Source organism: Eptesicus fuscus, chromosome 8 (genome assembly GCF_027574615.1).
Source record: "Eptesicus fuscus isolate TK198812 chromosome 8, DD_ASM_mEF_20220401, whole genome shotgun sequence".
Taxonomy (NCBI): Eukaryota; Metazoa; Chordata; class Mammalia; order Chiroptera; family Vespertilionidae; genus Eptesicus; species Eptesicus fuscus.
This window is the reverse complement of record NC_072480.1, coordinates 18,954,951-18,977,764: the sequence shown is the minus strand read 5'-3', so window position 1 is coordinate 18,977,764 and position 22,814 is coordinate 18,954,951. Positions and strand designations below refer to the sequence as shown.

The 22,814-nt window shown below is 44.7% G+C and overlaps 1 protein-coding gene across 1 annotated transcript in view; it reads right to left on the bottom strand.

The window, feature by feature from the left end:
- Nucleotides 1–838: 838 nt before the first annotated feature.
- SMIM2 (small integral membrane protein 2) overlaps nt 839–22,814 on the bottom strand; it is a 109,853-nt gene continuing 87,877 nt past the window's right edge. The window contains 2 exon segments of the mRNA XM_054720282.1: nt 839–976; nt 2,712–2,961. Coding sequence (XP_054576257.1) covers nt 839–976; nt 2,712–2,961 — 388 coding nt within the window.

Here is a 22,814-nt window from a genome sequence, read left to right as displayed (position 1 = left end):
GTGTCCCAGTCCTGCGCAGCTGGGAGGACTGGGACTTGCCTTTGCTGTTTTACATCAGCCCAGCTGAAGTGCAGCGTGGCGTAATGGAAAAAACTGGAGCCGATGTCAGGAACTTGAGCTTTCTCGTCTCAAGTCCACCAGTAATTTGCTTAGTTGGCTGTAAGGACGTGACCTAAACTATCTGGATCTTGGTTTCCTCGTTGGGAAAATCAGAGTAATACATGCCCTATTGACCTCCAAGAGAGTGGTGAGTCTCCAAGGAGCGATTCAAAGGTAAGAGATGCTCATTGCACAGCCTGGGCCTGTGGGTCGGGGTCTTGCTGGCTGACCTCTCAAGGCCTCTCTTGCCCTCACTCCCAAGTGCAGCGCTCTGTCCTGGGAGGGCAGAGTATCCGCTGGTCTGGAGGAGCCCGGGGGTTATCCAGGCAGAACAAGTCTAGGACCAGGTCACTCCCAGGGGGCACACCGACGGCCCTCTGGGGACAAGCGAGCAGGCCTGCTTGCTGCCTGTGTGGTGCCCAGCCCCTCCTGTGTTCTTCATTTAGAAAATTCCTAAATCTCTATACAAAGTGGCGGATGGAGCAATTGCAACCGTCCCCGCCCCTGCAAAAAAAAAAAAAAAACATGAATAGGGGCCAGTGAGAACACCTCTGTGATGTCAACAGAGAAGCAACTGTCAGTTGGACCCAGCCCTGCAGCTAAACCGCAGCAGGGGCGTGGGTCACCCAGGGAAGCTTCCCGAAAGGGGGAACTCGATGCCCTAGGGTTGGAAAACTAATAATTCTGGAAAAGAATGCAAGGTTTACTGCACGATCGGATAGTGTTGGCAATATAATGCTCACGCCTGTGAAGTGGGAATACCCATTGTACCATTCACCGAGGCCCAGCCAGGCCCTTGGGGAGTGATGGCGCAGGACAGGACAGGATGCCGAGCCCTGCGCCCAGGCTCCGAGGGAAAAGCTCTATCGTCATCCAGCTAAAGACAATGAGAGCAAACCGACTCTGTGGCAGAAACGCTGCTGGTGGGGGAGCGACTGGAAAGAGACTAAACAGCTCCCAGAATAAATTCCCATGCAAATCCGGAGAATGCTAGTGGAGAGGAGCCACCGCTGCTGCTTTCTTTTAAGCCAGATAACACCCTCCTGCCGGAACAGAGGTGTTCTTGGCACTGGGACCCACACGTGAGGAGGGACCCGAACCCCGTGCCTGGGGAAGAATCCATCAGAAAGCTGGAGGCAGGGACATGTGGGAGACAACAAAGAAAGACGCGTTGGTGGCAGGAACAAAGATTAACTGTCCCGCGGGGGCTGGCCCAGCTCCCCAGGCCCTCGGAAGTGCGGCTGGTCAGCGGGCGGCAGACACGCCTGGGTCCTTCGCCTCTGCGCTGAGCGCCCCGAGGCAGGTGCCTGCCCAGCCAGGGCGGCCCCAGGCCAGGCTTCTGGCAGCTGAGCCCCCAGCGCCTGCTGACTTGTGCACCAATTCTGGAAGGACATTCCATGAACACATCAGTGAGGATTCATCTTGTGACGCCAAAGATCCACACAGAAGGTAGTGAAACCAGGCAGGGAGAGTCTTCTCTTCCCTTATCTTCAATTACACCGGAACCGCCTCTGGGGACTTTGGCAAGTCTGACAAATGTCAGAAGAATTTGGAAGGATGTCTTTGCTGGCAGAGGGAAGTCCATGATTACACATGAGCATGCCACCATAGTTCTCTGTGCTAAAACTCTAGATGGTGGGCAGAAACACCTTTCCGCTCTTTTCACACCTTTCCGCTCTTTGCTGATGTGCAAAGTCCTCAAGTCAGTAGCATTTGAGCAAAGATGAGATTCTCTGCTGTGACAAAAACAAATCCATCACAAACGCTATGCACTCCAGCTAAAAGCATCACGTTGTCTAAACGAATCACCAGGCAGCGGCAGCTACACTTGCCCGACTTTGAAATCCTTGACTCATGGAACACTCATCTCCACTAATACCCACGGCTTACGCAAGCGCCTTTCTCCAGGTGACTCGAGGCAGTTTACAAGCCGCTGGCTCAGTCCTCATCATAGAGCACTGGGTGTGGAAAGAGGAAGGTTACACGTAATTGTCTGCATGTGATATGGGGAAACTGAGGCTCAAACAAAATGTGTAGATATTTATGAGTCACACACTGTCCATGGTAGAGCCAAATTGAGCTATTCTGAATTCTAAGCAGACTGTTTTCCAAAATGCAAACTCACTGAATTTTATGTTTAGTAACCAATTTTCCTCCCTTCATTCCATCTCTGACTCTTGCTCCATCACTCTTGCCATTTCATTGGCCCTTTTGTTGACTTTAGAGGCCTCTCGACCTTCCTCTAGTCTGTACCCACTCCCAGTTCTGACAGTCACTTTATTCTTGACATTTGATCGATTATTGGCTATCACATGATCCTGATATCTCTCCCATTTTGAGACTCTACTTCACCTTTCCCTTACCTGACCACAATCCCTACACCTTGGTGCCAGGGGTAGGACTGGCAATAAGGTGAGGATAGGGGCTGAGGTGAAGCTCAAACATGGAGTATAAAATGCCCATTTTACCCATCATTTATTTTTTTTTAAAGCTGAACATTTATTGGCTGGAATATTTTAGGCCAAATTAAAATATCCTCATGACAAAATAGCTGCACTAAAGTGGCTCTATTAAAATAGCTGCGTCCAATGAACTGAGAAACTAGCTGTCACCTGCTCCTGCACCTGACTTTGGTCCTCTGTCGCTTGCCCTTGCCTTCTGTTCTGCGGTATTCTGGTGTGTGGTTAATCAGAACAGGAGCTAGCACCAGGGCCACTTTTTATCTTGTTCCAAGTGAGGACTATGTAGGTGTTACCGATGAAACTGGTGCAGAAGCTGAGCAGGATGCTAATAGCATGGCCATGTGTTTCCACCACCCTGTGAGGCACCGGGCTGGCATCAGTCCTCTCCCCAACCTCCTTCCTGCCCCCATCCACCCACGAACTCTTGTTGGGTCAGAAATGCAGATCTTTGGTTGTGCCAGACAGCCAGATGATGCTGGAATAAAAAGAAAGAAAAAGCAGATTTCTAAATTAAGCACATCTCGTTTATAAAAATAAATAGCCACAGCCTAGCAACGTGCTCAGCTTCCCTCTGTGATGTAACCTCTGCGGCTGGAGCCGGGAATGACACAGCCTTCAGAGAGCCCCACGCCCTGGGCCCTCCCCATGTGGAGTACTCATCTGGAAAGTGCTGACAGTGGCGCTTTGAGGGCCCAGCTCCTCATTCCAGGCCAAACCAGGGCCAGTCTCCAAAGAAGCAGGAAGGAGCCAGAGCTTCCCAAACTTAATGAGGCCCCTAACTACCTACAGGCTCATGGCAGTAAGTAACCACCTGAAGCAAAAGCAGATGCAGTTCTTTCGGATGCTCTATTGAAACAGAATCCCCTCTTTGAGACCATGTCTTCTATGTTTACTACTGAATGCCCAGTACCCAGCTTAGCACATGGCAGACACTGGACGCTCAATAAATAGGTGACGGAAGACTGGATGGAGATATGAATGAATGAATGAATGAATGAATGAATGAATGAATAGAGGTTGTCATCCCATTACCAAACTCACCTCCCTAAATGGAGTAAACTCCAGGATCTAAAGAGAACTGTAATCTCCCGATTTTGACATTCACCACAAAGGCAATGTGTCCCTCGACTTGATGTTTACATTTTAAGTGTTAACTGGGGTAAGCACCTGAGAGGTTACTAGGAAGCGTGGGCTTTTGTAACCCAGGTGCAGGTGGTGTGGCCAGCACACCCGGGAGTAGCGGACGACATGGGATGTGCACTTGGAAACAGTTGTCAGTGCTCCTGAACGTCTCTCCCTCTTTAGGCAGCTTCAGCTCCCAGGGTGAGGCGTTGCTAAGCCAAGAAGCTACAGGACAAAATAGTACATGAGCTTCTGGTCTTAGTCTTGTCAGGAAACAAAATGTGGCGTCCACAATGCCTCTGGAGCTCAACAGGTCACACACATCAGAAATGGATCAGAGTCCGGAAGACTTAATCCCACCTCCAACCCTCCCACGTTGGGCAGGATTAAGTCAGTACAGAGTGATCCCGACACAGCCCTCAGAGAACTGAAAATGAAATAATCCTCTGAACCCTGTGAGGATCCCGGTGAGGTTGCAGGGGACAATCTTGACTCCTGGGAGCATTTGCTTCTGAGAGGTCCCAGGTATTCCCAGCAACCAGAGTGGTGGAAGACAGCATGGCAAAGTCGTAAATCACCTCTCAGAGCAGAGACCCTGGGTTTAAAAGATCAGAGAAATTGGCCCACAATTCAGAAATCTGTCTTCAGACATCCTTGTCTGGCCTGGCCAGAAACAGTAAAAACCCATCCATGTCAGGGAGAAGAAAGCTCCTAATTAAATTCAGATGTACAAGAATACATTACAGGTCTATAATACTTTATAATGGACAAAAAAATCTAAAGAGCATCAGAAGTGATACAATAGCCCTGGCCGGTGATTAGAGCGTCAGCCTGCAGACCAAAAGGTCTCAGGTTCAATTCCTGGTCAAGGGCACATACCTGGGTTGCAGGCTCAGCTTGATCCCCGGCCTCAGCCGGGATGTGTTTCTCTCTCTCTCTCCCTCCCCCTCCCCACCCTTCCTGTCACTCTCTCTAAAAATCAATGGGGAAAAATATCCTCAGGTGAGGATTAACAAAACAAAACAAAAAGTGATACAATAGCTCCAGCTTTACATAACAGCACATAACAGAGAATTCTGAGTCCTCGCAGACTCCTAGATCATCTCAGTCCCACAGCCTCCCAGAAAAAGCGTTGTCACTGGAACATTTAGGAAGAGGGACTCCCAACAGTGACCTGACTGGAAGTGGAACTTCAAGGACACAGCCCCAGCAGAGGGTAGCACACAGACTGCTCAGTGACCCTCGACTCTCCTTGGTGTTTCTAAGAAAAGCCCTCTCCAGAGCAGACTGGCCTCTGCTCCAGCCAGGTGAGGGGACAGTGTGTTTCGTGGGTTCCTAATGCTCCATGCCCAGGGCTCCCACTTCTGAAACGGCTGCTCAGTGATAAGACTCCACTGACCCCCATTCTCTTTTAGAGGGTACAAAGGTTCATGAGAACCAGGTCCAAGACTTGGCTCTGTGATCTTAATCACTCGGAAACTCAGTTCCCTCATCTATAAAATGGAGACAATAGAAGCTCTGCTGTCTGCCTCCCAAGATTGTGTGAGGAGCAAATGAAACACTATTATGTTCAAATGCTTCTCAACTGCAAGCCATTGTTCTATGTGAGACTACTGTCTAAATTGTAAAGATTTACAATGAGAAGTTTGCTTCTGCTATGGGGAGTGAGACTTCTTTGTCACTCTCAGGGTGTGCCTAGTTCCCAGCCGTCTAGTGCTTGGCCATCCTGGTCATAATCCTAAGTTTTGCAGGGATCCCTGGCCTGTTCCCTTGGCTTCACAGACCAAAGACTTCTCACATGTTTGTATGTTTGTGTGTTTGTAACTGTGTAGGAAATAGGCCTCTGTGACCCATCTCCAGCATAGTTAACTTTTAGTGGAAATGGTTACTGAGTTTCCTCAGGACAAACAGAATGTAGGGAGGAGGGAAGAGGATTTAAGAACAAAGAATTGTGGATATGGGCCAGCAGCACAGTGGAAACCCCAGAGGCTCCTGCCTCAACTAGACAGGGGGAGGTGGAGACAACTAGAAAAGGCCTCAGTCCAACTTTTTTAAATGGCCCAATAGGAGACAATAAGACTTAGGCAATGTATGAGGAAACAGGTGACCCCGTAGTACTCAGCCAATGAGGAACCGGAGGAGGGACTAGATAAACAGGCTGTGATCACTGCCCCAGTGCCTGTACAATTGGATACCCGTTCTTGAGAACATATTAAAAGTCTCATTTTCTCCATACTTCTGTCTCCAAGTCTATTATTTGAATTCGGACTAGGTGAGCATTTCTCACAACTGCTTCTCTCTCCTTATAATCCCTCAGAAAGTTATAGAATTCTAGAACACATGAGAGACTTTAGGGGCTCACGTAGTTCATCCACCCCTCATTTTGTAGGTGGAGGCCCGGGGTCACAAGAAGGTTAAGAGCCTGTCCAAGATCATGCCAACTTTCACTTGTCCTCTTTCTGGCTCCTCTCACAGCCCTCCAGTGGGTCTTTGAGGGTCAAGTCCACATGCCCCCCACTTTTGAATGAGTAACTACTACTCAACTAAGTGTGGTATGTAGAATGTGGGGGGCAGAGAGCAGGAGCAGAGCAGCCAGTTGAGGGCAAGTAGTTATGAAGGAATGGCAGCTACAGGGACAGGTGCCTCTAGAGATCGCGATGATACTTCATCTTAGTAGAGTACATCTTTTGAATTTTCCTTTTATTTCTGAGAAATAAGTACACAGTTTGCCCTTGAACAACATAGGTTTAACTGTGTGGGTACACTTATACTTAAATTTTCAGCAAATATATACATTACTGTAAATGTATTTTCTTTATGATTTTCTTAACATTATCTTTTCTCTAGCTCACTTTATTGTAAAAATATAGTATATAACACATATAACATACAAAATATGTGTTAATCAACTTTATATTATCAGGAAGGTTTCCAATCACAGTAGGCTATTAGTATAGTATTTAAAAATCAAAAGTTATATGTGGATTTTTTTACTGCATGGGGGGATCGGTGTCTCCAACCTCCACATTGTTCAAGGGTCAACTGAATGATCATTCCACTTTTGTAGTTATTTGTATTCATTTGCACTCTCCAAGAAATGACGGATTACATCCATACGAAGCACAGATGCCCCTCACATCACCGGGTATCTGGTTGTTTTAGAAGAAAGTATGAGGGAACTAGAGTTAATCAGGTGATAATTCCTCTATCTTTTGCTCACCTTCCTCTCAGCAGATGTTCTGATATCTATCCAGTAAAAACTTGAAATTATTTTGTATGTAACCCTCCCCCAACTTCTCCAAACCTACTTATCCATTTGAAGAATTTTTTATTGTCTGTGCAACAGCTCTACCTGTTAGTGAGGCCCAGGGGAATCAATCATCCTGATTAGCCCAAGACTGAGGGAAGTCAGGAAGAGAACTGGAATGAATGAGTGAATGAATGAATGAATTAATTAATTAAATGTAATTATTTGTTTTTAATGAAAATATCTATAAATAAGGGAGAGGAGGAGAAGTAGGAGGAGGATATTTTACCATCCAGATGAACAGAAGAACAGACAAATTAAATTAAAGGATCTATCTAAAGATGAAGATCCCATTCATCAAAAAGAAAAAGCATGATGGTAAGGTAGGGCAATCATATTATATAAGAAACAGATGACATTAGTGCTTCCCAACTGTTTTAACTTCATGGCACACATTTTAAAAAATATAAGGGTGGGCAAAAATAGGTTTACAACTGTGAGTACACAAAACAGTTTATTATTGTATTATTATTATTACTAGAGGCCCAGTGCACAAAATTCATGCATGGGGGGTCCCCTCAGCCCAGCCTGTACTCTCTCCAATCTGGGACCCCTCGGGGGATGTCCAGCAGTCAGACATTTCTTTCACAATCTGGGATCAGTGGCTCCTAACTGCTCACCTGCCTGCCTGCCTGGTCACCCCTAACTGCCTCCCCTGCTCGCCTGGTCACCCCCAACTGCCCGCCCTGCCAGCCTAGTTGCCCCCAACTGCCCCCCCTCCCGCCGGCCTGGTCACCCCTTACTGCCCCCCCCCCCCCGCCAGCCTGGTCACCCCTAACTGCCCCCCTGCTGACCTGGTTGCCCCTCACTAACCCCACTGCCGATCTGGCAGCCCCACACAGCCTGCTGCTCAGTTGTTTGGTTGTCCGTCACTAACCCCCCTGCTGGCCTAGTCACCCCACGCAGCCTGTTCAGTCGTCTGTTCGGTTGTGATGGTCACTTAGGCTTTTATTATTATAGATTATCATTAACCCACCTCTCTATATAGTATCTGCCACATAGGATCAAACTGAAGGGAGAAGAGACTCATGCCCAGAAGTGATCGACTAAGGGACATCTGGACCACAAGAACACCTCAGTCCATTGAGGGCTGAGAGGATCAGTATCTCAGCCCACTGGTACCCCACTGACCTCTTTGAACTATAGGATTACAGAACTCTGGCATAAAAAACATACAGATCTGGCCTCTACTCCATTGCAAATCTGAAATCAACACAATCTCTAGGTTTCTGATGAAACTAGCAAAACCTAGGCAGTCAAACTCCCTCTGATGAGCCAATATTTCAAAGCTTCCTCCAAGGGTGTTTCCTGCACTGGGACTGGTGTAGGTTTCTATTTACATCCCCACTTTCTGGGCCCAGGTTTACTCCATATGTACACAGAGTGGCAGGTTGAGTAATAACCTAATGACTTTGGGCAAGTAATCCCAGACCACATTCAGCCTGCATTAATTGCTAACCTAAAATGAGTTTCCCAAAATTTTACACTTCAGAAATTTCTTATTAATAAATTCAGATAAACTGACTTCCTTGAAAAATGGGAAGATCTAAAAACTGAAGGGCACCTCCCCGCAGCCCCGCCCCCCCACCCCCCCACCCCATGGTCACAATCATCTGAGACTGAGGGCCTAGGTCCTGCAGTTGATAGAGTGTTGGCTGCCAGAGTTCAAATCTCATCTCTGCTGCATACAGGTGATCATATTCATGAACTTAACCTCTCAAAATCTTGGTTTCTCATCTTTAAAGACATTATTTTTGTGTGTTCAAAAAATGCTTAAAACAGTGGCTAGCATCTTATAATCATCCATCAAATGTCAATACTTTTCTCTCCCACCCCCTTATGTGTGTGTGGGTAGCGTTTCTATTTTTCTTACCCAGAAGTGTAACTGCTAATATAGATAGTTCAATAAATGGAGTTTGGCAACCGTGGTGCTTCAAGTCATTAAGTAATAAGTAACTCGTCTACATCCTTTCCTGGGTTGATTGGCCCTATTCCCAGCATGACACATGTCCCTTCTCCCTCTCTAAGCCTCTTTCTCATCCTGCTGAAGCCCATAATGAAACCTGACATCAGGGCAAAGAACACACAAATAGGCTGAGTGCTCAGACTTTCTAATTAAAGGTTTCTGGACAGAAGAAACATGGCCCCCTGTGTAGCCCCAAAGTATCTCATCTTCTTTTTAATACCCAGCTTTCCCCAGACATATGAGGAGAAAATATTTTTAGTAATTCAGTGAGCAAGTCAATCAATGAGAGGACATGAATCCATAAGAAAATGTGGGGCTCATTTCCTCACAGAAAGTTGTGTTTAATAAACCAATTTCTGCTGCTAAGCAACCTTGATGATGCCTCTTCCACAAATACAGCTAAATGGAATCCTTGATTGTCTACAGTGGATTAAGTTAAAGCCCTTGTGAGTCAGAAGAAGGTACCAGAGAAAGTTTTACGCAGGCTGCGGTGCATGTAAAATATTGCATAACAAAATAGGAGTGGCATGCCCAGGCTGTGCTGTATAAGGCATGCCGTCATTTTGCTCATGCTTTGCGGGTTGACACTTTTTTGGGAGCTAGCCGTAAAGACCTGGATTGTTTACTCATGGCTGAGTGAATGGTGTCATGGTGTGGGAGACAGTCTCCTGTTTTCTCAAAACACTAATACTTAATTGGTGGTTCGATCTTACACCAAACTAAGGGAAGTCCAGTGGAACTCCCTGGAAATGAGAAAGACTTTGTGGTGGACTTGATGTTGCAACTGTCAAATCCACAGCATAGTCATTATGCTAAGGAGATGAGGTGAACGGTGAGCCAGCCAGTAAGAACAGCTGGAGAGTGGTGCCATTTCCCATTGATCCAGTCTCCTGGCTCCGTTGGGAGAGGTAGGGCAGGGGGGTGCCAGCCCCACAGTTCCTTTTACAAAAGTTGACACACTGGCTGGCTACACCTCCCTTTGCTGAAATAATGGAAAATCCTTTGGCGTAATTTCCTAAGCCTCTAAATATATATTTCACCTAATAAATAAATATGGCTATTTAAGCAAAGCCAATCAGCTAACCTAAAGAACAACATTTGGAGGGATGAGTGTTTGGAGTAAGGAAAGAGATTTCTGAGAAAATTCATCTTGTTTATAACATCTTCATCACCATCTTTTTTATACTGAAAAGAGTCTAATTAAAAGTGCTTGCCTATATTTAAATTAAACTATTAAGCCGCTGAAGAGAAAACTACAAGAAGTGAAGAACTGCCGTTTTGACTATTCTTTTGGCATCTTTGACCCTTGGCTCTCTTCCCTGGTCCTAATCTCTAAAAACATCACCAAGACCTGAAACTTGTCACACCAAATCTCCCTGCATTGCTTCCTGCTGCTGCATCGTCCTCCAGGATGCGGTTTCCTTCCACCAGGACTATAGGGCACCCTCTCAGAAAAACTGAGGAGCTTGAAGAGATAAGATAACTGCCTCCTGACATCCACCACACTCCCCCTCCTGCTGGAGAAAGAAAACAAACAAACAAACCCATAGCACCAACTGAATCAGACCAGTCGGAGTCAGTGTCAGACTCCTGGGCTAGGAAGCCGTTTAACTTCACTTTGCTTCCAGCTTTCCATCTATAAAAGCAAAGCATGTAACTTGCTCACTACTCATTCCCCAGGACTGTGCTGAGAGGATTTATGAACAAAGGTTTGGAGAGCTCCTGGAAGGCGTGGAGAAATCTGATCACTCTGTTCATTGTGAGGAAAGATCATTCGAAACCAGGAAGCCATCAACAGTCTACGGGGAAGGAAGAGATGAAAACACCCTTCATGGGAACGTGAGGTCATCTCCAATCTGATGAAAACTGTGCCGTGAGGATCAGCAGAGAGAGGGTGCTGTGAATGCCAATGGAGGCTGCGAGAAGCAATGGAGATGAGAAGAGGGAGCTGGCTCCAGGATCCAGCTCTCGGGAAGCGGAGCACAGTGTCTGGATAATCAGAAATCCAGACGACTTTTCCCACATAATCCCTGCTTCGGACATGTTCTATATGTTGATCAGTATATTGCTTACATGGGTATACAGTTTTCAATATTTATCAAACTATACACCTATTGTACAGTATATATAAATTGTATCTTAATTTTAAAATCTACCTATCTAATCCCATTTGAATCAATGAGGTCCCTACCATGCCGATGAACAGCTGTACTCCAATTACCAATTTTTATAACACAAGTCCTCATATTTATATTCAATAAGATTAATGTATGCAAATATGGGTATTCATGAGTCATAATCATAGGTACAGTTATTAAAACCAGCTTTATCTCTCATTCTCTAGTAACTTATCTCTGCACATTTATAATGCACTGATAATTATTCTAATGCCAAATGTCTTTGGAATTACCAAAAATAAAATTAAATTGTGAATAGCAGACTTTTAGTGTTAAATGTTTTACTATATTCTAATTCATTAAAAACTGGAAATGGAAATGTGACAACTCTGTCAGAATATTGGTTTGTCCAAATCATCCTATACTCTTACTAATAAGCCTAATAATAGAGTTTATGATATGTATGATTTAGGCTTTGGGGAAAAAATAGGTAACAACAGTTATAACTGAATACATGATTAGGTGTTTGGTTTATAGTTCGAACGCAAAGGATACATTCTGCTTAACCCAGACTCATGACTTACTGAGAACAATCAATGTCCGAAAGAAGCCCGCAGCTGAGTCCTTGCTAAGAAACATTGCACTTTTGTAAAAATCACATATATGTGTGAATTTCAAGTTTGTGCATTATCTTTCTAATAGATACTTTAAATAAACAAAGAAATAACTTATTTGAGAATAGGCAGTAAATATAAGAAATCAACTAACTTGCCACCAGTTCAATATTCCTGTCAATATCAGCACAGGCTCAGTCGCTAAGCAGTGAGGTATAATCACCACACCACCTTCCTCAGCATCATTACAGCTTAGGTCATCTGAGACTGAGATTTGCATGCAGCAAATGTATGGAGACTGCTCTAAGGAAAAGCACCTGAGGGGGAGCAGTGAAAACAAGATTGAAAGCTGAGCCCCTGCAGTGGCAACAGAGATGTAAGCTGATCTCAGGAGGAACTCTGAAGATGGACGGAGAATCTACTGATGACCCTTAAGGAGAAAAGGGGGCCAGAATTTATATTCCTACATCAACCCCTCATTGAATGTGCACTGCCCCCCAAAAGAGACTTGACTTTGAGCAAGAAAGCTTCCTTTGACATAGAGAGCCATCAGCAGCCAGAAGAAGGACCTTAAGGGGAATTTAGTGTTGCACCACAACATGCATCCACTACAAGCTTCATGATATGAATCTTTACTAAATGATTAGCCAGCCATGTGCTAAGTTCTTTACACATGTTTTCTAATTTCACTATAGTCCTAGGAAAGAGATACATGTTTACCCCTTTTTACAGTTGGGGAAACTGAGGCTTAGGAAAGCTAAGTAACTTGCTCCCAAATCAGTACATCCTGAATTCAGACTCAGGCTACATGTCTCTAAAGCCCTTGCACTTGAGCAAAATCCTGGACGTGGAGTCACGAGGCCAGGGTCCCCTCCCACTGACCAGCTGTGTAGCCTTTGCCAAGACACAGCTCTTCTTAACCTGTGGAGAGTTGGCATATTCCTGAAGCATTCAGGAATGCCCTAAGGCACGAAAAAAGTGGGGAGGAAGGAGCAGCTGGACCAGGGCTAGAGGAATGATTCTCCTGTGGACCTGCTCTCCAGGGCTGGTGGTGTCCAGCCATCGATTTGGTGGTGTCTACAGGAGTGGCGAACTTGAGCATCATTAAAGCCAGTGCCAATATCCAAATTGCTTTTGGACAATAGTGGTGCCTGCAATCAGATAAATGGAAGGGCTGTCATTCTGGGTTGTTCATCCACCTGGAAGCAGGACTCCTGACAGTGGGCAGGGGACAGGGAATTTAGCAAGAGCAGGAAAATGTTAAGGGTCCCAGCTGACAGGCACGGATAGGGAGGACTGCAGTCCAGCTGTACTAATAAACCTTATCCTGGCTTACAAGGCCATGATGATCTTCACCTACAGACATACTTCTCCCACCACAACCACTGCTGCTCTTACCTCCTGCTCTGCCCTCAGCTACACTGAGCTACTAGCCCTTTCTACAACATTTACAGGTGCTTTCTCAGCTACAGGCTTCTGCCTAGAAGACTCCTCTCCTTGGCTCTCTTTCTTTACCTGACTAACTCCTACTCATCCCTCAGGTGTTTGCCAGGACTCTTCCAAGAAGCCTTCCTTGACCTCCAGTGACTGTTAGGTGGTCTCCTGTGTTCTCCCAGATCAGCATGTGTTGGGAGGATTATATAATGACTGGCACATAATGAGCACTCTAAAAATAGTGGCTGTCATTAATCTTACTCTTTCTTCCTTGGTAGCACTTATCATTCTGAATTGGAGACCACACATGCTTTGCCTGGGCCTAGGCCTTTACTCTCTCTTCAGCATCTGCCACTTTGCAGAGTACACAAAAATGCCTGATAAATATTTGTTGAAACAATAAAAGCCTCAGTTACACAACTGGGTAAACATTGTTTGGACAACATGAGGAGGGGGAATGGAAAAGGGTGGCTAGGGCTCTCCTGCAATCTCCCGGAGACTGGCCCACAGACCAATGTCATTCACCAGAGGTCTGAGCTTCCGTCTACATTGGCTGTTGTGCTCAGGATTGTGTGAGCAACAGGGAGGAATCAGGCCTCCTGGCTGAAGACCCTCAGAGCCTATAACTGAGAAGGCAGACAGGGGTGGTCATATGGGCAGGGCTACTGTTCACAACACAATGTGATTCAACCTCTCTTTTTTTTAAGAAGTGGTGAAGCTTATAGAATAAACATGAGATTTGGGGTCAGACACACCTGCAGTCAAGCCACTATTCTTTTACCTAGAGCTACGGGGGTAGCTTTAGGCAAGGGCAAGACTTACGGGATTTGAATGCCAGCTCCTTCACTTCCTTGCTGTGTGATATTAGACATCTTATGTAACTTCTCCATGCCTTGGTTTTCTTATCTGTAAAATGGAGACAATAATTCCTCCTTCACAAGGTTATTAGGATTGAAGTAGTTCATAATTGTGTGGTTCTTAAAATGGGGCTTGGCATATAGTAAGTGCTATATAAAGGTTTACCTAATCATTTGTAGTTTTAATTTTTCATCAGAAAAATGGATCCATGTAGAATACTTGATATAGTGTCTGATATAAGGCATGCTCTCAGTAATTATAATTACCATTATTTCTATTACTATTACTTCTCTTGTAAGTAGAAAATACTTTCTCAGAGTGAACTTAAATAAGTAACAGAAACTTTCTTTCTGTGGCTACTTTTGGTTTCTACTGATGATTTTGGGAGAAAAAGAGCTATTTCTGTGTGCTGCTGAGCCAGCCACTTCCCTGGTGCTTTGCCTTCATTCCCTAATGTTCTGAAAACCTTCTTCATGGACCCAAACACTCAATTGCATACCCACTTCTCTGGCAAATGATCAAAGAAAGGGTGTATTAATTTTCTTGGGCTGCCATAACAAAGTACCACAAACTCAGTCCCTTAAAACGATAGAAAATTGTTCTCTCACAACTCTGGAACCAAAAATCTGACACCAAGGTGTCTGCAGAGCCATGCTCCCTCTGAAAGCTCTAGGGGAGAGGCCTTCCTCACCTCTTCCAGCTTCTGGCGACTCTGGGTGTTCCTTGGTTTATGGCAGCCTCACTCCCATCTCTGTTTTTGGTTCACAGGGCCTTCTCCCTCTGTGTGTCTCTGTCCCAAATCTCCCTCTTCCTATCTCTATTAAAAGATACCTGTCATTGGATTTAGGTTCCATCCTAAATTCTGGAAAATCTCATTTTGCAATCCTTTACTTAATTATATCTACAAAGACACCTTTTCCAAATAGGTTCACATTCACAGGTATCTGGGATTGCAATGTGGACACAGCTTTGTGGACCAATCATTCACCCACTATAAGGGGAAATAGGGCTCCAATTTGCTCTAAATAAAGTCCACCCCTTTACCTTATTTGAACCTATATACATCTCCTTTGTCCTTTCCCTTTTCCCTGCATACTCATTCCAGTCTCATCCATTCCTCTTTGATTGGGTGTTCACAGCCAGTAGGGCAAGCAAGGTATACTAACCAACCAATCTGCTCCTTCCTGGACTCCGCTGTGGCCCACATCTGCACCTGCTTTCGGCCGTAGGACTCACTGTGGGCAGCACATTGGGTACTTGAGCCCATGAAAGCTTATTCTGCTTGGCCCACCCAGGTGGCTTGCAGACAGCCAGGGGAGTCGGATGTCACGCTGGGATCTTGCAATGCCAGCTTGCCCCACCTGGCTTTTGACCAGGGTTGCCTTGGTCACACATCCGGTTTCATAGATGAGGCCAAAGCAGGAGACACTGTTGAGCTGGAACGAGCAGAAGCAGGGGATCTGGGTCAGAGCAGGAGTTATGTTTGTACTTAGACCAGGCAAATAGGCTTGAAGAAGGAAATCTGGGTCAAAAGCTTGGCAGACTGGCAGGAAACATGAGCCCTGATACAGAAATGAAAGTGGAGTCTGGCTTTCCATCCATACCGGCCAGTTCTTGGTTCTTGAAAGTCTGATTGAGGTAGGTCTGTGACATGAAGCATATCATGCAGTGTAAGGGCCAACTAAATTTAGCATATATTCATTGAGCATTTGCTATATGCCAGGATCTAGGGATATAGAGATAAGACATAATCCTTGTCTTCAAGTAAATTAAAGAATAGCAGGGGTCACACACATAAAGAACTAATTGTCATAAAATGTGATAACGCTATGTGCACAGTATTATAAGAGGCCCAAAGAGAGAGTAACTCATTCTGCCTTGGGTTAGGGGGTGGGTCATGCTAAGGGCACAGAGGAGCTAACATTTGAGTGGGATCTTAAAGAATTCTGTAAGGAGACTGTGGGAAGAGCAGCTCAGGAAGTTTACTGTCCAGCTGACCAAGCAGGTGCCTCTCCTTCCCCTCCTTCTTTGTGTTGATTTCATTCAAAGCCTAGATCTTATGTAAAAATATTAAACATATTTAATAACGTATATTAAACATATTCTACAAGTGGGTCATGGCCCAGGGAAACAACCAACCAGAAAGGACTCCGGTTGTGAGCAACTAGTTGGGTAGGCACTGGCTGAACGGTAGAGGCCTCACAGCCACTACTACCACTATTATGCGTGTGTAGTAAACTTGAGGGTATCAGCATGGTACAATGATGCATCACCATTGAGATTACCATGTAGTCTATTTAGAAATCTTTCTTATTTAAAGTGTTTTCCATTTATTTTACCTGTAATAAAGATGTTTCTCAAAACCCCCAAGATGCCAATCTCTGATATAAGGCAAAGAAGCTATTGCTCATTACTCCCTGTTCCATATTGTTTCAGTATTTAAGGAATATCTCTTTGAATTTTCTTGTGCTTTGCAACACAACATCTTTATAATTAGTAGTGATATTTTAAAATTGGGGCATCTTCATGGAATATTATTTTTATCTAATTATTATTAGGTCATATTTAAGTAACCTAACTGGGTAAGTAGGTTTAAATGTATACCAATTTTTAATTGATTTTTTTTAAGAGAAAGAGGAAGGGAGATGGATAGAGAGATAGAAACATCGATGAGAGAGCAACATCAATTGGCTGCCTACTGCATACCCCCTACTGGAGATCAAGTCCGCACCCTGGGCATGTGCTCTGACCAGGAATCAAACCAGTAACCTCTTGGTTCATGGGTGGAAGCTCAACCACTAAGCAACACCAGCTAGGCAAATGTATCCCAACTTTAAAACAAAGATGGCTATATCTCATTCAGCATTTTACACACACACACACACACACACACACACACACACACACACACACGCCGGTATTCCTTGCTTTCTGAAAGTTTGTTGCATCACTTTGCTTTTACCAAAGACCTACATTAGCACCTGTTTTTGCTAACTGAAAGAAATCCAGAGAGGATTTTCACTTTAAGGGGAAAAAAAGGGAAAATGGTGTTCAGCATTTGTTTTGCAGCTAGAGGCAGAGCACATCCCAGGCATTGGGAGTGGCACTGCTTTTATTATATGTTATTTTAGGTTTTATGTGTTATTTGGTATGATTTGGTAAGTTATTTTTAGGGTCTGGGAACACTCAAACATGTTTCCATATAAATTAATGGTAATTGCTTCTTCGCTCTACATCATTTCCATTTACAAAAGGTCTCGTAGGGACACTCAACTTTTAGATAGTGGGGGAAACTTGTATATCTATGTAGATCAGCATTGAATATAAAATTCAAATAAATTTTAGAATGAAAACAACAGACCTCAAAAAACATGAAAGAATCCAGACACAAAAGACTACACACTATGTGAATCCATTTACGTGACATTCTGAAAAAGGCAAATTATAAGAATAAAAAATTGTATCTGGTTGCCAGGGTCTGGGAGTGGGAGAAGGAAATTGATTGCAAAATAACATAAGGAAATTTGGGGATGATGGAATTGTTCTATATCTTGACTGTGATGGTGGTTACATAATTGTACATATTTGTCAAAATTCAACCAATTGTACACCTGAAAAGGATCAATTTAACTGTTTGTCGAGGCTCCCTTTTCAGGCTAATTCACTGCTACATCTATTATTTCTTATATGCTTTTAGAAATACCTGGAAGAGAAGTTTGAGAATTATCCACCTGAATTTTTTTCTCTGTAAAAGAATGGGATTTTAGTCTGATTCTGAGTGAGATGGGCCCCAAGATCTTGAACAATTTAAACTTGAATGATCATTTCAGGAAAAGGAGGTATAGAGCACTTTCAAATGAATGTAAAATATCAACAAACTTACACACAGTATTTTATAGGTACACTAGTGGCCCAGTGCATGAAATTTGTGCACAGGGGTTGGGTTCCTCAGCCCAGTCTGCACCCTCTCCAATCAGGGACACCTTGGGGGATGTCCGACTGCCAGTTTAGGCCCGATCCCACAGTGATGGGGCCTAAACCGGCAGTCGGACATCCCTCTCGCAATCTGGGACCACTGGCTCCTAACCATTCACCTGCCTGCCTGCCTGATTGCCCCTAACTGCCTCTGCCTGCCTGATCACCCCTACCTTCCCTCCCCTGCCAGCCTGATCTCATCCCCCATTGCCCTCCCCTGCAGGCCTGATCTCGCCCCCAACTGCCGTCCCCTGCTGGCCTGATTGCCCCTAACCCCTTACTGGCCTGATCTCACCCCCAACTGCCCTCCTCTGCTGGCCTGATCACTCCTAACTGCCTCTGCCTTGGCCCCCACCACCATGGCTTTGTCTGGAAGGAAGTTGGATGTCCAGAAGATGGCCAGTTGACCTGATCTAATTAGCATATTACTCTTTTATTAGTATAGATAGATTATGTAAGATAAGATTGCTTAAATGGGGGGAAAAGCCTTTTTCAGCAGGAGGAGATGCTCTTGGCAGACAAAAATACATAATCCCTATATCTGGACTGATAGCCAGCCATATGCACTATACTGCCAAACAGGTCATTAAAAAATTGAACCACTTTCTTACACCTTACACCAAAGAGCTGTTGCCCTTAAAATCCCTCCTCAGCCCCCACCTTAGGTTCTGCCTTCGCAGTTCACCCAGATTAGGTTCTGATTGGTCAGTTTCTATGCCAGTCAGTGTCAAAAGCTCTGCCTCCTAGGCAGCCATTGGCTCCTCACAGTTCACCCAGATTTGGTTCTGATTGGTTGGTTTCAATGCCAGTCAGCATCTCCAGGCCTATCTCCAGGCCTGATCAGAAAGGCAGGGCTGATCAGCAGCCCCCACGGCTGCTGGCAAGACTCGGGGAGGAAGAGAGGCAAGGGCTGATCAACAGCTGCCACAGAGGCTGCAGATGAGACCCTGCTTCTCTCTCCTGGCCTGATCCACAGCCCCCACAGCAGTCAGTGCTGGGTCACCACAACTGCAGGACTGACTTTCAGTGTTTGGTTGTCCGTTCGGTTGTTTTGGACATTACAGACCCTGGTTCTTTATAGATATAGATATAGATATAGATATAGATATAGATATAGATATAGATATAGATATAAATATAGAATTATTTATTCCAGTTTCTCCTAAATTTCTTTACCTGTGTAATTTTCACTTGCTGCTATATATCACATAAGGCATGTGTATTAGTTATATTGCTTTTCTGTGGTAGTTTTCTGGGTGGCTGAAACAAATTTATTTTCTTACTTTTTTAGAAGCTAGAAGTCTGGTATTAAGGTGTCAGTAGAGTTGATATCTTGAGGCTTCTACCTTGGCAGGTAGATAGATGGTCATTTCTCTCTTCCTTGTGCCTTCACATTATCTCCTCTATGCATGTATCTGTGTCCTAATCTTTTCTTCTTATAAGGGCACCAGTCATATTGGATTAAGGGCTTTTTTAATGACCTTATTTTAACATAATTACCTCTTTAAAGACCCCATCTCTAAATATAGTCATCTTCTCAGGGATTAGGACTGCAATATTTGAACTTGGGGAGGACACAATTTAGTACATATAACATGCTTGCCAGGCCTTCCTTCCTCCATCATCCCTGCAGCCATACTGCCTCTCCCAAAATGTAACTTCCTCTCTGATTTTTTTTTTAACCTTTGTTACCTCCATGCACAGGTCAAACATTTTCAACAGGTAGAAGGAAACCTAAGGATGCCACGGCACTGCATGCAGGCCCAGGTGGAAAAGCGTGTCATTCAATGTTTTGCTTTGTCTGTTTGAGTATATTCCTGCAAATATTTTCCTCAAAAGGTTATATGGAGCAACTTTGGATTCTCAAACTATGTCGGGGATATATTGGACATGTTGAGCAGAAATCTGTGCACATAGCCTTGTACTTGCTGCTACCTCACATGTAAATGGTAAGAGATGGAATAGCAAATCTGCAGCTAGGCAGCAACGGTCCAGTTTTTAACCCAGCTTCTGCATGGATAGTTAGTGGTCAGACAAAAGTCAGGCCCTGAAGTAATTTACCTCTGAGCAGTGGAATCATTTCAAGCTCAACATATTTCTCTTACCACTGAAAGGCAGGGAGGCTTATTGAACTTCTGGCAAAAGGGGCACCAGCTGCTGGCTCTGCTCCCTCTACCACAAGGCAGTGTTCCCAGACAGCCCCACAGAAGCGGAAGGAAGTCTCTCCTTCAGCATCCACACGGTCTCACCGAGCAGCAAAGGGGAGCATAAATAGATCAGACTGTATGTATAAAAACAGTTGATGCAGACTCTGCACTTCTAGGTTCAACTTTTGAGCAAATATAATACTAACAACTCTTCACAATTATACTAGAACTAAGAAGTGATGAGCCTGGCGAGGCTCAGATAAGGATCAGTGAATGACAGAAGATGAGGATGATAAAGGTGAAGGGACCTAGAGAAGAAGAGAGGCAGAAACATTTCAGGTTCTAAAAACATAGGTCATAAGGAAGGGAACAGAGTAATAGTCACAATACTCGTTACCCTTTATTGAGGGGCTCTTTTCGTGCAAGCCCCGCACCAAGCTCCCTACATGCTGTGGGCCCGATCCTAGAACAACACTGCCATGTGCCTCTTACAATCCCTGTTTTCAGACAAGAATAGTGAAGCTTTGTAACCCAAGTACCAAGTTTTCTCTTCCACCCAAACCCATTCTCTTCTGCTAGCCATGATAATGACCATTGATTCATTAATAGTTAATCATATTGAGTAAACCCAATGAACTTTGATAAACTGAACACAGTTGGTTCCTAAGTGTGGTTTCACTTCTTCTGTAGTGATTTTTTCAATTGTTTTTATAAAATTCAAAGAAACCATATCATAGATTCTGATAAGAGATTGAGGTTTCAAACAGGGGGACAAAATTGATTTTTTAACTCAAAGCTCTGAGGTCCAAAGTGGGCCAATTCTACTACAGAGTGTGGCCCCTTTATTGAAAGGGGTGTGATTTGCCCTTTCTGCTCACCTTGCAGCAGTTTGGAAGGTGTGATCGCTCCATGGATGAGGTTTCTGTCTAATGGGAGACAGGACAGACTGGGTTTCTGAACAAGAAATGCATGGATATGTTTGATTACAATATCCCCAGTGTGATGAGGAAATTGCTGTAATGCATGGAGCAAACAAGCAAAGTTAGTAGGGAGAATTGGGAAGAGTCTAGACTCTAAAAGAAAAGAAAAAAAGAAAAACACCCGATGAAGGATAGTGAGTAGAAGAGAAGAAGGAGCACTGAGTGATGGCAGTGTTACGAGCTGTTTGGCATAGACACCGAACAGAGTACCTAAGCATGAATGGGTTCAAATAATGAAGCTTTTAATCCCTGGGGTGGAGTCTCAAATTTCCAACCAGACCTGCCCTAACTCTGGTGCCTTGAATTTTGAGTTCCCACCAGCTGTGACTCAGACCTGGTATTTTCTTGGGTGGGGAGGGGGTAGGGCAAATGACTAGGTCAGAAGGAAAAAGAATGACTGGCAACCATTATCCCCACAGCTCTGGAGAAGGGGATCCAGCCTGCCTGGCCCTGCCTTCCACTCTGACTCATGCTGCTGCTGTCATAGTGCCTGTGACTCACCAGCCTAGAAACACAGGAATCAGCTTTGACACCTTTGACTCCCCAAAACTGAAGAATTTTACCCCCAAACTAATTTTAGAACCCCCCCCCCCCCTGCTCCATCTTGCCAATGGTTTGGGTCAGGCCCTCATCCTGCCTCATTTGGACCAAGTGCCTCCTAACTGGTCTTCTTGCCTCCAGTCTACCCACTACAGTTCATTCTCTGAACTACTACTTGCATGACCTTTCGGAGAAAGAAGCCAATCCAGTCATTCCCCTGCTGGCTATTGCCAGAGTGGTGGTTGTCAACTGGAGGCTCCCCTCAACTCCAAGAACCCAGGAGCAAAATTGCACATTCATGCCACATGGCAGAGGCAGTGAGTAATAAACATATTCTGCATGCATACCCACAGGGTCCAGCCTCCCTTGCAGTTAGGTTGGGGCATGCACCTTGTTTTGTTCTATGAACTGTGAGCAAAAGTGACAATGTCGTTTCCAGGCTGAGATAGGGTGCCTCTGCCATGCTCTCTCTTCCCCTGACACGGGGACCTTGAAATAAATGTTCTCAATGGCTTTCTTGTAAGGTGGAGGAGGGCTTCCCAGCCCACAGTGACTCACTTAACAAGAATAAGCCTTCATGTGTTAAGCCACTGAGATTTGGGGGTTTGTCTGGTGCAGCGGCACACCCATGATTTGGCTCCTTTGCTCCAGAATAGTATTTTATCCACTCATTTTGGTAATGTGCTGTATCTCACGCTTATCCATGGCTCTGATTGGAAGTTATAGAGGTTGGATGACTTTTTTCAAATGGGAAACACATTAATTAGTTACTTCTTAATAACTGCAGTATTTGGAAGAGGTCAAAAAGAAATCTATGCAGACATGATCTATTGAAAAGGGGGTTCTTAAGAGTGAATAATGGGGACCACCGGCTGCAGGATAAAGTCCAAACATGAAGCTATGTCAAAGAGGAGGAGGCACAAAGGCCTTCCTGGTTTTGTTGGCAATGGCTCCTTGTTGCCCTGTGTTTCACTCAACCTGGACCTCGACTTCTTATTATTCCCCTACCACACACTGTCTTTCCATGTGACCTTGCCCTTGCAAACACTAGAGCTCATCTTTGTCCTGTCCAACTACACTTCATCCTTTAAGACCCAGATGAAATGTCACCTTCTTGACTAAGTTTTCATCTTCCTCAGCCATGATCTCAGTCACAGCACCTCTTTCATAATATTAGGGCTTTATTTATGCAT